This window comes from Mesoplodon mirus, assembly GCF_964341445.2.
Source record: "Mesoplodon mirus genome assembly, chromosome: 6".
NCBI lineage: Eukaryota > Metazoa > Chordata > Mammalia > Artiodactyla > Ziphiidae > Mesoplodon > Mesoplodon mirus.
The window spans coordinates 30,553,674-30,569,117 of NC_138982.1; the positions used below are offsets into that span (position 1 = coordinate 30,553,674).

Here is a 15,444-nt window from a genome sequence, read left to right on the forward strand (position 1 = left end):
TCTATGCTTGGTATGTCCTGAGATCATAATGGTAATTTGTATACTCAGTGTTCGGAGGAGATATTCACAGGCTTCCAAGAAATCATGAGTGATTTCTCCCATTCATTTGCTTATCCTTAACAAATTAGTTCCTCACAGTCTAAAAACTTAATATTAAGGAGAATGTTTTATTGTTCTTTATTTTTCCATGAGCCATGTAAAAATGACTAGATTTTGTCCCAACTCCACCATCTGTGATATGCCCCAGAGGGTTTCATTTTAGCTCTGTTCCCCAACAGGCTTGACGCTGGTACTTTTGGAACAATGGGAGTCGGCTTGGGATTTGCCATTGCATCTGCTCTAGTGGCTAAAGATAGAAACCCAGGGCAGCGGGTCATCTGTGTGGAAGGAGACAGTGCATTTGGATTTTCTGGCATGGAAGTGGAAACCATCTGCAGGTAAAACAGCATCCTGAGTCAGCATTTCTTTCTCCAAAATATGAAAAATTATACCCAAGACCCACTTGCCTGACAAATAGTTACCAGGTGTTCACCATGTGCCAGGTGCCCCGTGCACGGCACTGTGCTGTGTGCTGAGAATACTAGTATAAATATCCTGGGGTCTGTCTCATCCAGGACAGCATGTTCATCATCTCTCTACCATATGCCCAAAACCTGCAAAACTGGGGAGTAGTTTTTAGGTCACTGAAAAAAAAGTTCTGGTCTGATAAAAGCTTGTTTTCTTCAGGGAGATAACAGAGCTTGGTGGTTAAAAGAATGGCCTCTGGGTCAGTTGGCCTGGATTTAAATACTGGCTTGACCACATCAGACCCAGGTGACTAGGGTTAATTCTCTTAACCAAACTTAAGTCTCCTCTAAAGTAGGGATAGTAGTCGTACTAGTTCCTACCTTATAGGACAGTTGTGAGGAACAAGTGCTTCAGAGGGAATTAAGTATGGAAGGTGTCATTCTTATTAACTCCCAGATCTGTGAAAACCAAGGGTCAGAAAAGCTCAGTCATTTGCCTGAGGTCCGTAGCTGCATAGTGGTGGGACCAGGTCTGCCAACCACTAACCTTGCATTCTTTCTACTGCTCCATGATGTTTCTGTTAATAATTTGATAGTCTTTATTAGGATAACAAATGCTTAATTTTTGGTCTTACCCTAATATTACAAAAAAGCTTATAGAAAAGTATCCCTTTTCAAGTTAAAATTTCAATCCAATGAAAAGAAATTGCTTCAGAATGAAAAATGATTTCCTTTATATTTTGCTCTCAATTTTAGGTACAACTTGCCAATCATACTTTTGGTGGTGAATAATAATGGAATTTACCAAGGTTTTGATGCAGATACTTGGAAGGAAATGTTAAAATTTGGAGATGCTACTACAGTGTAAGTAACCCAGAACAGTGTATATTTATGTTTTCTCATCTATTTTAATCTCTCTTTAAAAAGTCTGCTATACTGGAAAGCTGCTTCTGTGGTGTCAGTATTGCTTGTTTTCATGGTCAGCTGCTCTAAAGGACAGGAACCCTGTCTGCATGGTTCCTTTTTGCACAACCATCCTTGACTGGCACTTCAATGAATAGTTTATGATCAGGGAGCCACTGAAGGCTCGGGTGAATGAGTTTCATGTCTAAGCCTTGTTAATGAAAAGGCTTATTGCAAATGCTACCAGTCTTACTATTCCTACTACACCATGTAGGAATATAGATGTCTACATATTGTTTATGATATAGAGGCCTTCCTTCTTTTTACCGCTTAGCTAAATCTTGGTCATTTGATGACAGAGCCAAACTGAGACAGTATTGTGGCTGGCTGTGGGATGAAGAAGTTGTGAATCTATTAGTCATCCCCAGGGGAGCAGGTGTGGGTATGTTTGCTATGCCTCGCTGACTCTGTTGTTTTGTTGTTATTTGCTGTTTTGTAGTAACCATTCCTTTTTTCCTCTGTTTTTTGGAGGGGGGATTCATAATAGTTGATGGTGTAGACGTCACTGCCCAGTATAGTAGCCACTAGCCACATGTGGCTGTTTAAGTTAAATTAAAAATTCGCTTCCGCTTTTTAACTAGTCACATTTCAAGTGCTCGCCGCAGCAGGTCACTAGTAACTACTATACTGGGCAGCACAGATATAAAAATTTCCATCATCACGGAAAGTTCTATTGGACATTGCTATACATACAATAAAAAATGTATGGAAAGTTTAATGTACTGGCATCTCAGTTTACGTTAAGGCATGCCTTTCATTTTAGATGAAATTTTTCCACAAATTATTTTAGAGAATTTTTTCTATTGACTTGTGACATTCTTTTTCAGGGCCCCTCCAATGTGTCTTCTGCCACACTCACATTACGAGCATGTCATGATTGCATTTGGAGGCAAAGGGTATTTTGTACAAACACCAGAAGAACTCCAGAAATCCCTGAGCCAGAGCCTGGAAGACACAACTAAACCCTCTCTTATCAACATCATGATTGAGCCGCAAGCCACGCGGAAAGCCCAGGTAAAGATGATTGCTAAGCAGAAAGCAGAAATGCATCTCCCCTCCCACCCCCAAAAGTATCTACCAAGTAGAACACCCTATCATTTACTGAGTTCTGTCTAAACTGTTTCTGAGCTTGTCACTTTCATTTGTTTGTTCAATGAATATTTGTCGAGGTATGTGTTAGGTGTGCTGTGTCAGGTGCTAAGAATAGCATAGTGAGCAAACCAGGCTCGGCCCTAACCTCATGGAGTTTACTGTCCAGTAGGAGAGTGCAGTCCACTCACCTCTCAACTGAATGTATCACAATAGAGTGAGGCAATTCTCTGAAGAAAAGAAACCCAGTTCTGAATAAACATGAAACAAAGGAACCCAAGAGGTGTGTGGAGAAAGGGAACCCTCCTACACTGTTGATGGGAATGTAAATTTCCATACTGTGGAAAATAGTATGCAGGTTCCTCAAAAAACTAAAAACAGATTTGCCACATGATCTAGCATCCTGCTGCTGGGCTTATATGTGGAGAAAACCATAATTTGAAAAGATACATGCACCTCAGTGTTCATTGCAGCACTATTTACAGCAGCCAAGACATGGAAGCAACCTAAATGTCCAATGACAGATGAAGATGTAGTGTATATATATATATATATATATATATATATATATATATATATATATACAGTGGAATACTACTCAGCCATAAAAAAGGATGAAATAATGCCATTTGCAGCAACATGGATGGACCTAGATAGTATCATACTAAGTGAAGTAAGAAAGTGAAAGACAAATACCATATGATATCACTTGTATGTGGAATCTAAAATATGACAAATGAACTTATCTACGAAACAGAAACAGATAGATATGGAGAACAGATTTATGGTTGCCAAGGTGGAGAGGGAGTGAGGGAGGGATGGATTGGGAGTTTAGGATTAGCAGGTGCTAACTATTATATATAAAATGGGTAAACAACAAGGTCCTACTGTATAACACAGGAAACTATATTCAAAATTCTATTATAAACCATAATGGAAAAGAATACGAAAAAGAATGTGTGTGTGTATACACACACACACACACACACACACACACACACATACATAACTGAATCACTTCGCTGTATAGCAGAAATTAACGCAACATTGTAAATCAACTATACTTCAATAAAATAAATTTAAACAAACAAACAAAAAACCCCACAAAGGAATTCGATTTATATTTGAGTCACCAGGAAGACTTCTCAGAAGTGATGCTTAAACTGAGAGCTGAAGGATAAGTAGGGACAAACTCAGCAAAAAAGTGAGGGAAAAGATGTGCAAAGGCTCTTTGGCAGGAGGGAGCACGGCAAGTCCAAGGAATTGAAAGAAAGCCAAAGTGGCTGGAAGACAGAGAGTGGAGGAGGAAGCACAATGGGATATGAGACTATAATAGGGTAACTTATACAATTATATTCAGAGTTAATTACTTTGGCCTCTAAAGCAAAACTACGGTGTAGACTGTAGCAGTAAAATAAATGACAAAGTGTGTAGTATGTTCCTTTCCCATCCCAGATTAAGTTGCTTTTCATATTTTGTACTCTGATTCTGGTCCAGCTACTTTTGCTTTCTCTTATATACCTGGCCTCCATGCCTGCACCTTGCATATCAGCTGCTGTTTTCAGTGTTTTACTTTTTTTCAAGTAGTTTTTGTCTTGGTTCTTTATACATGTATCTGCTGTTAGATGTTTTTCTTTTTTGAACAAGACAGTGGATAAATGGGCAGAACGGATACCTGGACAATCAATGAAATATAAATTAATTTGGAAACTGTGAAATATATAGAATTCTACTGAAAATCTGTTTCTATAAGACAGATATCAAGGACGTTGGTGAAAGGAACAAAGGGGGACTACACAACAGCCAGAAAACAGCAAAATGGCAATAAGTACATACCTATCAATAATAACTTCAAGTATTAATGGATTAGATTCTTGAATCAAAATAAATAGAGTGGGGCTTCCCTGGTGGCACTGTGGTTGAGAGTCCGCCTGCCGACGCAGGGGACACGGGTTCGTGCCCCGGTCTGGGAGGATCCCACATGCCGCGGAGCGGCTGGGCCCATGAGCCATGGCCGCTGAGCCTGCATGTCCAGAGCCTGTGCTCCACAACAGGAGAGTCCACAACAGTGAGAGGCCCGTGTACCGCAAAAAAAAAAATAAATAAATCAAAATAAATAGAGTGGCTGAATGGATAAAAATAAGGCACATCTATATGCTGCCTATAAGAGACTCACTTCAGATATAAGGACACAAAGAGACTGAAAGTGAAGAAATGGAAAAAGATAATTCATACAATTGGAAATCAAAAGAAAGCTGGGGTAGCTATACTTATATCAGATAAAATAGACTTTAAAACAAAGACTGTAATAAGGGACAAAGAAGGGCATTGCACAATGATAAAGGTGTCAGTCCAACAATAGGACATAACATTTGTAAATATTTATGCACACAACATAGGAGTGCATATATATATGCAAATATTAACAGACCTAAAAGGAGAAATAGACAGCAATACAATAATAGTAGGAGACTTTAATACCCATTTACATCAATGGATAGCTCATCCAGACAGAAAATCAGTTAGGAAACATCAGCCTTAAATGACACATTAGAACAGATGGCCTTAACAGATATACTCAGAACATTCCATCCAAAAGCAGCAGAATACACATTCTTCAAGTGCACATGGAATGTTCTCCAAGATAGATCATATGTTAGGCCACAAAACAAATCTTCATATATTTAAGAAGATTAAAAGCATCTTTTCCAACCACAGTGGTGTGAAACTACAAATGAATTACAAGAAGAAAACTAGAAAATTCACAAATATGTGGAGATAAAACAGCATGCCACTGAACAACCAAGGGGTCGAAGAAGAAATCAAAAGAAAAATTTTTTAATGTCTTTGAGATAAATGAAAATGGAAATACAACATATCAAAATTTATGGGACACAGCAGAAGCAGTTCTAAGCAGGAGGTTCATAGCAGTAAAAGCCTACCTCAAAAAACAACAACAACAAAAATCAAACAACCTAACTTTACACCTGAGGGAACTAGGAAAAAAACAAAGCCCAAAGTTAGTAGAAGGAAGGAAATAACAAAGATCAGAGCACAAATAAATGAAATAGAGCCTAAAAAGACAATAGAAAAGACCACTGGACCTAAGACCTGATTCTTTAAAAAGATAAAATTGACAAAGCTTTAGCTAGACTCACCAAGAAAAAAAGAGAGAGGACTCAAATAAATAAAATCAGAAATGAAAGATGAACCATTACAACTGATACCATGGAAATATAAAATTTCATAGAGACTACTATGAATAATTATATACCAATAAATTTGAGGGGCTTCCCTGGTGGCGCAGTGGTTGAGAATCTGCCTGCCAATGCAGGGGACAGGGGTTCGAGCCCTGATCTGGGAAGATCCCACATGCCGCGGAGCAACTAGCCCCGTGAGCCACAACTACTGAGCCTGCGCATCTGGAGCCTGTGCTCCGCAACGAGAGGCCGCGATAGTGAGAGGCCCGCGCACCGCGATGAGGAGTGGCCCCCACTTGCCGCAACTAGAGAAAGCCCTCACACAGAAACGAAGAGCCAACACAGCCATAAATAAATAAATAAATAAATAAATAAAAATTTAAAAAAAAAGAGCAAAATTCATTTAAAAAATAAAAATAAATAAAAAATAAAATAAAAAAAAAATAAATAAATTTGACAACCTAGAATAAATGGATAAATTCCTAGAAACATATAACCTACCAAGACTGAGTCATGAAGAAATATAAAATCTGAACAGACCGATTACAAGTTAGGAGATTGAATCAATAATCAGAACCTCTCAAACAAAAGTTCAGGACCAGATGGCTTCATTGGTGAATTCTATTTATGACAAAAAAAATCTCAACAAAGTGGTTATAGAGGGAACATACCTCAACATAATCAAGGTCATGTGTCACAAGCCCACAGCTAAGATCATATTTAACAGTGAAAAGCTAGAGCTTCCTCTAAGATCAGGACCAAGACAAGGATGCTCAGTCTTACCACTTTTATTCAACATGGTACTGGAGGTCCTATCCAGAGCAATTAGGCAAGAAAAAGAAATGAAAAGCATCCAAATTGGAAGCAAAGAAGTAGAAGTGTTACTATTTGCAGATGGTGTGACATTATATATAGAAAACCCTAAAAACTCCACTGAAAAACTATTATAATAAATTCAGTAAAGTTGTAGGATACAAAATTAACACAGAGTTCTGTTGTGTTTCTATACAGTAACAACAAACTATCAGAGAAATTAAAACGATCTCATTTACAACTGCATCAAAAAGAATAAAATACCTAGGAATAAATTTAACCAAGGAGATGAAAGGTCTGTACACTGAAAACTATAAGACATTAATGAAAAAAATTGAAGAAGGCACAAAGAAATGGAAACTATTCCATGCTCTCGGATTGGAAGAATTCATATTGTTAAGCTGTCCATACTACCCAAAGCAATATGCAGATTCAGTGCAATCTCTTATCAGAATTTTTTTTTTTTTTGGCGGTATGTGGGCCTCTCACTGTTGTGGCCTCTCCCATTGCGGAGCACAGGCTCCAGATGCGCAGGCTCAGTGGCCATGGCTCACAGGCCCAGCCGCTCCGCAGCATGTGGGATCTTCCCGGACCGGGGCAAGAACCCGCATCCCCTGCATCGGCAGGTGGACTCCCAACCACTGCGCCACCAGGAAAGCCCTCTTATCAGAATTTTAATGTCATTTTTCACAGAAATAGAACAAACAATCCTAAAATTTGTGTGGAACCACAAAAGACCTCAAATTAGAGCAATCTTAGAAAGAACAAAGCTGGAGGTATTAAATTACTTGATTTCAAAATATATTACAAGATTTTATTAATCAAAACAATATGGTATTGGCATTAAAACAGACACATAGATCAACAGAACAGAATAGAGACCCCAGAAATAAAGCCATGCATATATGATCAATTAATTTATGACAAAGGAGAAAAGAATATACAGTGGGGTAAGGACAGTCTCTTCAGTAAATGGTGTTGAGAAAACTAGGCAGCCACATGCAAAAGAGTGAAACTGGACCACGATCTTACACTATACACAATAATTAACTCAAAATGGATGAAAGATTTGAATATAAGACCTGAAACCATAAAATTCCTAGAGGAAAACTGACAGTAAGCTCCTTGACGCTGGTCTTGGAGATAATTTTTTGAATTTGACACAAAAGCTAAGGCAACATAAGCAAAAATAAAGTGGGACTACCTCAAACTAAAAAGCTTCTGCACAGTAAAGGGAATCATCAACAAAACAAAAAGGCAACCTATTGAATGGGAGAAAATATTTGAAATCATATTGTCTGATACAGGGTTAATATCAAAAAATATAAAGAACTCATTTAACTCAATAGCCAAAAACAATCCAATTAAAAAATGGGCAGAAAATATGAATAGACATTTTTCCAAAGAAGACATACAGATGGTCAACAGGTATATGAAAAGATGCTCACTAATCATCAGGGAAATGCAAATCAAAACCACAATGAGGTATCACCTCATACATGTTAGAATGGCTGTTATCAAAAGACAAGAAATAAGTGTTGGCAAGGATGTAGAGAAAAGGGGAATCCTTGTGCCCTCTTGGTGACAATATAAATACATACAGCCATTATGGAAAGCAATATGGAGTTTCCTCAAAAAATTAAATGCAAAACTACCATGTTATCCAGCAATTCCACTTCTGTGTATTTATGGGAAGAAAATTAAAACACTAACTCTAGAAGAGTTCCTTGTTTATTGCAGCATTATTTATAGTAGCCAAGATATGAAACAGTCTACAGTGGATGACTGGATAAAGGAAATGTAGTGTATATATACGCAATGGATTATTATTTAGCCATAAAAAAAGAATGAAATCTTAGCATTGCAACAACGTGGATGGGCCTTGAGGGTGTTATGCTGAATGACTTAAGTCAGACAGAGAAAGACAAGTATCATATAATCTCTCTTATGGAACCTAGAACAAACAAAACAACCAAGCTCATAGATACAGAAAACAGATTGTTGGTTGCCAGAGTTGGGGGGTGGGGAGTGGGCAAAATGGGTGATGGGGGTCAAAAGGTATAAGTTTCCAATTATAAAATAAAGTCATTGGAGATGTAATGCACAGCATGGTGACTGTAGTTAATAATACTGTGTTGCATGTTTGAAAGTTGCTAAGACAGTAGATATTAAAAGTTCTCATTACAAGAAAAATTTCTGTGACTATATATGGTGATGGCTGTTAACTAGGTTTATTGTAGTGATCATTTCTCGATGTGTACAAATATCAAATCATTATGTTGTATACCTGAAACTAATATAAGGTTGTATGTCTATTATACTTCAATTAAAATTTAGAAAGAGAGAGGCTTTGGCATAGCCTCTCGTAGGCTCTTCTCATAGCAGAGAGAAGAGATACTTAAGAAGAAGCATGGTGATGGGGATGGTGAGCACAGAAAGGCTAGGCCAGAAAGGTGATGGGGTAGGTGGCATTAGCAGGGATGTATGTGGAGCAAGCAGGCAGACTGTTTTCAGGTAGGATTAACAACCTTCAGGACCTACTCAGTACCTTTGTGGGTTTACTGATTGCCTTGAAAAAAAATAACGATTTGTTGAAATGATTTCTGCAAGCTAGACACCCAATAGATAGGTTTTAAAATCGCATGTCATTTTATCTGTAGCTGAGTATATGCTTTTCAATAGCTGGGATGTCAGTTTTGCAGCCATGATGCCCTCTCCTGGCATCACGGCATCAGAGCACTAAGGAAACTAAAGCCACAAGGGGCTTGGTAAGCACATTCAGAACACACAGACAAAATAGACTTGAGACCTGTGTTAGTCACAGAAGGGCCCTAATTGATTGTCCCTTCTCTGCTAACGCCTTTCTAAATGATCTGCTTCTAACGGTCTATTCTCTGAATTCTCTATGAATTTGGGGGCTATTGCTGGAGAATACAAGTTCTTATTTCCTCTTGTGTAATTCCATGAGGATTATCCTTGTATTTTTTGCATCTACCACTTCAACATTATTTATCTTCATTCCAGTAGAATTCCCCATATATTACAGTTTCTAAGCTGTTTATTTTTCATTGATTGATTGTGTGTCCATTACCATTTGTCATTTTTTTTAAATGAAGTATAGTTGATTTTGCAATATCATGTTAGTTTTAGGTGTACAACATAGTGATTCAATATTTTTATAGATTACACTTTTATAAAATTATTCATAAAGTTATTATAAAATATTGGCTATATTCTCTGTGCTGTGCAATATATCCTTGTAGCTTATTTATTTTATACATAGTAATTTGGTTCTCTTAATCTCATACCCGTATCTTGTCCCTCCCCCAATCCCTCTCCCCACTGGTGACCACTAATTTGTTGTCTGTATCTGTGAGTCTGAAAAGATACATGCACCCTAGTGTTCATAGCAACGTTATTTACGATATCCAAGATATGGAAGCAAGCTAAGTGTCCATCGACAGAGGAATGGATAAAGAAGATGTGGTATAGATATACAATGGAATATTACTCAGTCATAAAAAGAAGGAAATTCCATGATCTGCAACAACACGGATGGACCTAGAGGATATTATGCTTAGTGAAATAAGTCAGACAAAGAAAGAAAAACACTGTATATTATCACTTACATGTGGAATCTAAAATAAAATGAATATAACAGAAGAGAAACAGACTCACAGATATAGAGAACAAACTAGTGGTTACCATTTGTCATCAATACATGGTGTAGCTGGCTGCTTCCTGCTATAAATACAGGGAAGACCTAATCTCTGCAGTTGCCTGTGTCCAGGCCACATGGGTAGGATGGTTTTAGTCCTGGGCAAGGCTTCCATGCACTGCTTTTTTTTTTTTTTTTTTTTTTTTGCTGTACGCGGGCCTCTCACTGTTGTGGCCTCTCCCGTTGCGGAGCACAGGCTCCGGACGCACAGGCTCAGCGGCCATGGCTCACGGGCCCAGCCGCTCCGTGGCATATGGGATCCTCCCAGACCGGGGCACGAACCCGTATCCCCTGCATCGGCAGGCGGACTCTCAACCACTGCGCCACCAGGGAGGCCCCATGCACTGCTTTTTCTCCTCAAGTTCTTCTTGGACGTGGGAGCTTGCGGTCCTCTTTGGGCCTCCTTCATCCCCTCTCTCTCTTTTGTGTTTTTTTTAATTAATTTTTTTTAGCGTATAGTTGATTTACAATGTTGTGTTAGTTTCTACTGTACAGCAAAGTGAATCAGTTATATCCACTCTTTTTTAGATTCTATTCCCATATAGTACATTACAGAGTATTGAGTAGAGTTCCCTGTGCTATACAGTAGGTTCTTATTAGTTATCTATTTTATATATAATAGTGTGTATATATGTCAGTTCCAATCTCCCAGTTTATCTCTCTCCCCCTTTTCCCCATTGGTAACCATAAGTTTTTTTTCTACATCTGTGACTCTATTTCTGTTCTGTAAATTTCTCTCTTCTTTTGCATGTACTTCTGGTTCTTTCAGACTCTAGGTTTTTTGTGCCCTGATTACTGTTAATGGGGGAAGATCCAGAAAGTGATGTTAGGTTGTTTTGTAGGACAAGACAGCAAGATTCACTAATGGATTTTTAGCTCCTTTTTGGGAAAAGCTCTAGACCAAAGACAAACTTCACTTTACCACCACTGTGGCTAGTGTGGCTATAGTGGGGCTTCTAGATTTTAGAGCAAGCAAAACAGGATATAGTTTGACACAGTTATTTCTTTTGACTGAATGTTTGTTGTCTTTTCTTTTTCTAGGATTTTCACTGGCTGACCCGCTCTAATATGTAAATAAAGATGCCAATGAGTGACTTGAGGAGGTTTCTCTTTCCTGTAAGATGGAATTTTATTTTCCACAGCCAAATTACTATAATGTTAAAATTGTTCTGCAAAGAAAAATAAAAACATTTCTAAATGACATTTTATAGTGCAGGAATTGATTAAAAACATAAAAAGATACCAGTATTCTACCACAGAAATAACCATTTACAGATGAAAGAGGGGTTTATTAAATAGCATCATAACTGGTTTATTGAATGACACATCAGTATTCTTTTAAGTAAATCCATTCTTAAAGTCACATATCTTTTAATAATATCTTCGAAGAAAAAAGCTTCAAGAACTATGCAATGTAGAGGCATGTTCAGTAAGTTGGAGTACCTAGACTATCTCTCCTTCATAGTTTATCCGTTGACCACTTCATACCTTAGTCTACCCAACCTTAGTCTACCCAGTATTTAATGGGGCTTGTTCTACATCTTATGAGTTGGGTTTTTGTTCTGTTTTGTTTTTCAGGAAAGAATTTATTAAGCCAAAGGAGAAGTCACACCACACCCAAACTAATAATTTCAGGGTATATTTGGATTATCAACCTTAGTTTATGTGTACCATATTGAGACCAACAGAATCAACAGCCTTAGTATGTAAAGAACTCTTATAAATAAGAAAAATATTAATGCACTAGTAGAAAACTGGGGAAAGGGCATGAATGCATAATTAACAGGAAAACACATGATCAATAAAAGTATGAGTATGAATACAAATGAGTACGTAAGTTAAATAGAAAACCCTTTTTTTTTACCCCAGCCACTTAGCAAAGCACTTTTTAAATTATAATTTTCAGCGTTTGGTGAGGGTGAAGTGAGGAGAGGAGTGCTGTGCTGGGGCGGAAGATGAAACTGGTACAAATTCCATAGAGGAATTCTAGCATTGCTTGTATTTGCAATCATAAAATGTTCATACCCCATAACTTTTGACCCAGTGGGCCTATTTCAAGAATGTATTTTAAAGAAGTAATAAAACATTTGGTCAAATATTTATATATAAGGCCATTCAGCATAGTTTTATTTAGGAACAACCACAATGTTTAATAATAAGACATTGGTTATGTAAATTATGATCTGTCAACATCATAAAATAAAAATTGTGTTAAAGAATGAATATTTATTAATGGAGAAATAATCGCAGCTACAAAAATGGATGGGTCCAGGTCAGGATATACATCTTTACTCATACACAAATACATACAAAGAGAAAAAAGGTGGGCACAAAATAAACCAAAATTTTAATATAACTTGGCGATGGGATTTAAGTAATTTTTATTTCCCTCTTATGTTTTTCCTACTTTTATAAGATTTTAAAGTAAAAATAATTATGTAATTGTATTACCAGAAACAGACATTGTTTTAAGAAAATATTAGAAATGGAAAAGTATCACTTATTTTCAGGGTCATTCTTGTTTATTATCTGCAGTTTTATATATGAGCTGGAGTATAGGACTTTATATCCAAGTTCAGCTAGTTTGACTGTACCGTACACATCAGACTTATATCCGTTGGCTAGTTAGGGGCCTGAGTGACCTCCACAGTGTCTTGGACTCCAGCTTCGAGGTGTGAACCCAGGAGATCCTTGCAGGGAGCTGTGGCTTTGCCTGACAGGCCCTTGAGATCAGGCCCCCTGGCAGGTCCTCTTATGTAGTTCTGAGATACAGACTAGAAAGCCTGGGCTGCGGAAGAGCATAGGGAATATCCAAGGAGGGCAGAGAGTGGGCGGCTTATGTAATCTCATCAGTGTCCTACTCTGCCTGTGGACGCTGGCCTCTGGCGGCCAAGTGCTATGTAAGATTTTGCTGAAAGGTTGAGGGCTTGATGAATATTTGTGAGTTGAACTATATAAATCTGGATACTAGATGTAATTTGGGGAAAAGCTCCTTCTCTAGTCATATTATCTCAAGAGAGAAAAAAATTGGCAGGTTAATAGACTGACCAGCAGAGGTCAGTCTGAACAAAGATCATATTAGTCCAGGAGTACTGTCCACTGACTGCCTGCTTTATAAATGGGATCTTTCCTTAGAAGGATAAGATATTGAATAAGCCCCTCTAAAATGAATCTGTTGGTTGATAGTCAAAGTTTACTTGGTAAATATTTTGTATCCCCTAGTTTAATAAGGAACATTCTTGCATGATCCTAGTATGTTGAATACTCAAGTGCCTCATAAAAACTGAACTTTGAAAGATTATGGTTGTTTTCTTAATTTAGGAACGCTGAGAATTCAGGCTTGGAAATGACTTATCAGGTTAGTTCCTCTACTGATATTCTTTCCCAAACCTTTCATACTTCATTGGGTTGTCTGCGGGTTCAAGAAGTTATCCAGAAGCCCAGTGCCAGGTATATAGAAGGCACTCAATAAATGCCATTGTGTTTTAGGAAGATACAACTTTAGAGAAGAGGAGAATGTTGGCTGGAATTGTGTCCTATTTAACAGTGTGGTTTCACTTTGCAAGTAATGGGTCTTATTTCCCAAATAGATGAGTCATTTCCTGGAAGACAGGGGCTGTGTGTTTTTATTTCCTTAAACAGCCACCTACTCACTGGATAATAGCTGAATGAGAATTCATGATGTTTGGAAATAGCTCAGTGGATATTTTCTATGGTTATTTCACATATGCACCTCTGAAGTAGCTCAGCTTATTATGTCACTTGAGTATGTTTTCCTTAGGGAAAAAGGTCTCAGATCTGTTACAAAGAAATAATAGGATTTTGAACACCAAAGGAAAATGAAAATAATATTGCTTCCAAAAATGTATTTGTTCTTTTACTACTTTTAACTGAATTATAAGAAACATACAATATTGTATTAGTTTCAGGTGTACAACATGATGATTTGATATTTTTATACATTATGAAATGGTCACCACAATAAGACCGGTTACCATCTGTTACCATACAAAGTTGTTACAATATTAGTGATTATGTTCCCTATGTGTACATTACATCCTCATGACTTATTTATTTTATAGCTGGAAGCTTTTACCTCTTAAACCTTGTCCCCTATTTCATCTATCCTTCCACCCTCCTTCCTTCTGGCAACCACCAGTTTATTCTCTGTACCTATGAGTCTGTTTTATTTTGTTTGTTCATTTGTTTTGTTTTTTAGATTCCACATGTAAGCGAAATCATACAGTATTTGTTTTTCTCTGTTTGACTTACTTAGCATACCACCCTCCAGATCTTCTTTATCCAGTCATCTATGAATGGACATTGAGGTTGTTTCCATACTTGGCTATTGTAAATAATTCTGCAATGAACATAGGGGTGCATATATCTTTTTGAATTAATGTTTTTATTTTCTTTGGATAAATACCCAGAAGTGGAATTGCTGGATTGTGTGGTAGTTCTATTTTTAGTTTTTTGAGGAACCTCCGTACTGTTTCCCATAGTGGCTGCACCAACTTCCTTTACTGTTTTTAAGACACTTCTCTAGGCAGTGGGGAAGCAGTGCACTGCCATGAAGAAGTGGCACATGATTAAAGTATTGATAAATGCAAACTTAGAGTGACTAGGATGGAATTGCATATGAGTGTATTAAGAAAGTTGGAAACCAATTAAATTCCAGATGGGAATTATGACTGAGAAGCTATGGTAAAACTGACTCTGCTGACTGCTGTGGAGAGTGAAATGTATACAGATGAAGTTTGAATCATCTGGTGTCTTCTGGTTGCATTTGCTGCTGCTCATCTGAATAATGGAGTAATGTGGATAAAGGAAATTGAAGATCCTGTGAAATCCTCCCAAAGGTAAGGTGCAGATTAAAGTACACCTTGGGTTCAGATCTGACAGGCAAGGCTGCCTAAGCCTCTGGTCTTCACTGGACTATCTTGGATCGTCCCTCCCCTCCAAGGCCTTTTCTTCTAGGAGAGAGGCTAGCTGGTCAGTGAACCCATGGTAAATCCAGGTTGTGTGGTTACCCCTGCAGTTAGGGAGCGGAGAGAAAAGGCACAGCTAGAAACCCCTGGATCTCCAGTTTCAAAGTTTGAAGGGAACACTTTAAATTTTGACTCAGGCCTGGAAATATCCAGAGATGGCGTCATCC

At 37.8% G+C, this 15,444-nt stretch overlaps 1 protein-coding gene across 4 annotated transcripts in view; it reads left to right on the forward strand.

The window, feature by feature from the left end:
• The window catches only part of HACL1 (2-hydroxyacyl-CoA lyase 1), a gene marked incomplete at its 5' end in the record, with an annotated part of 44,123 nt that extends 29,018 nt beyond the window's left edge, over nucleotides 1-15,105 (forward strand). The window contains 7 exons of one of the 4 annotated variants that reach the window (XR_014294431.1): nucleotides 279-437; nucleotides 1,263-1,370; nucleotides 2,297-2,483; nucleotides 11,331-11,405; nucleotides 11,868-11,991; nucleotides 13,611-13,647; nucleotides 14,968-15,105. Coding sequence is in view for 2 of the 4 variants with exons in the window: in XM_082625683.1 (XP_082481809.1) it covers nucleotides 279-437; nucleotides 1,263-1,370; nucleotides 2,297-2,483; nucleotides 11,331-11,363 (487 nt within the window). Of the gene's footprint in view, nucleotides 1-278; nucleotides 438-1,262; nucleotides 1,371-2,296; nucleotides 2,484-11,330; nucleotides 11,491-11,867; nucleotides 12,410-13,610; nucleotides 13,648-14,967 lie in introns of those variants that run through there. The other 3 variants (XR_014294432.1, XM_082625683.1, XM_082625682.1) reach the window with 3 other exon arrangements.
• Nucleotides 15,106-15,444: the final 339 nt, after the last annotated feature.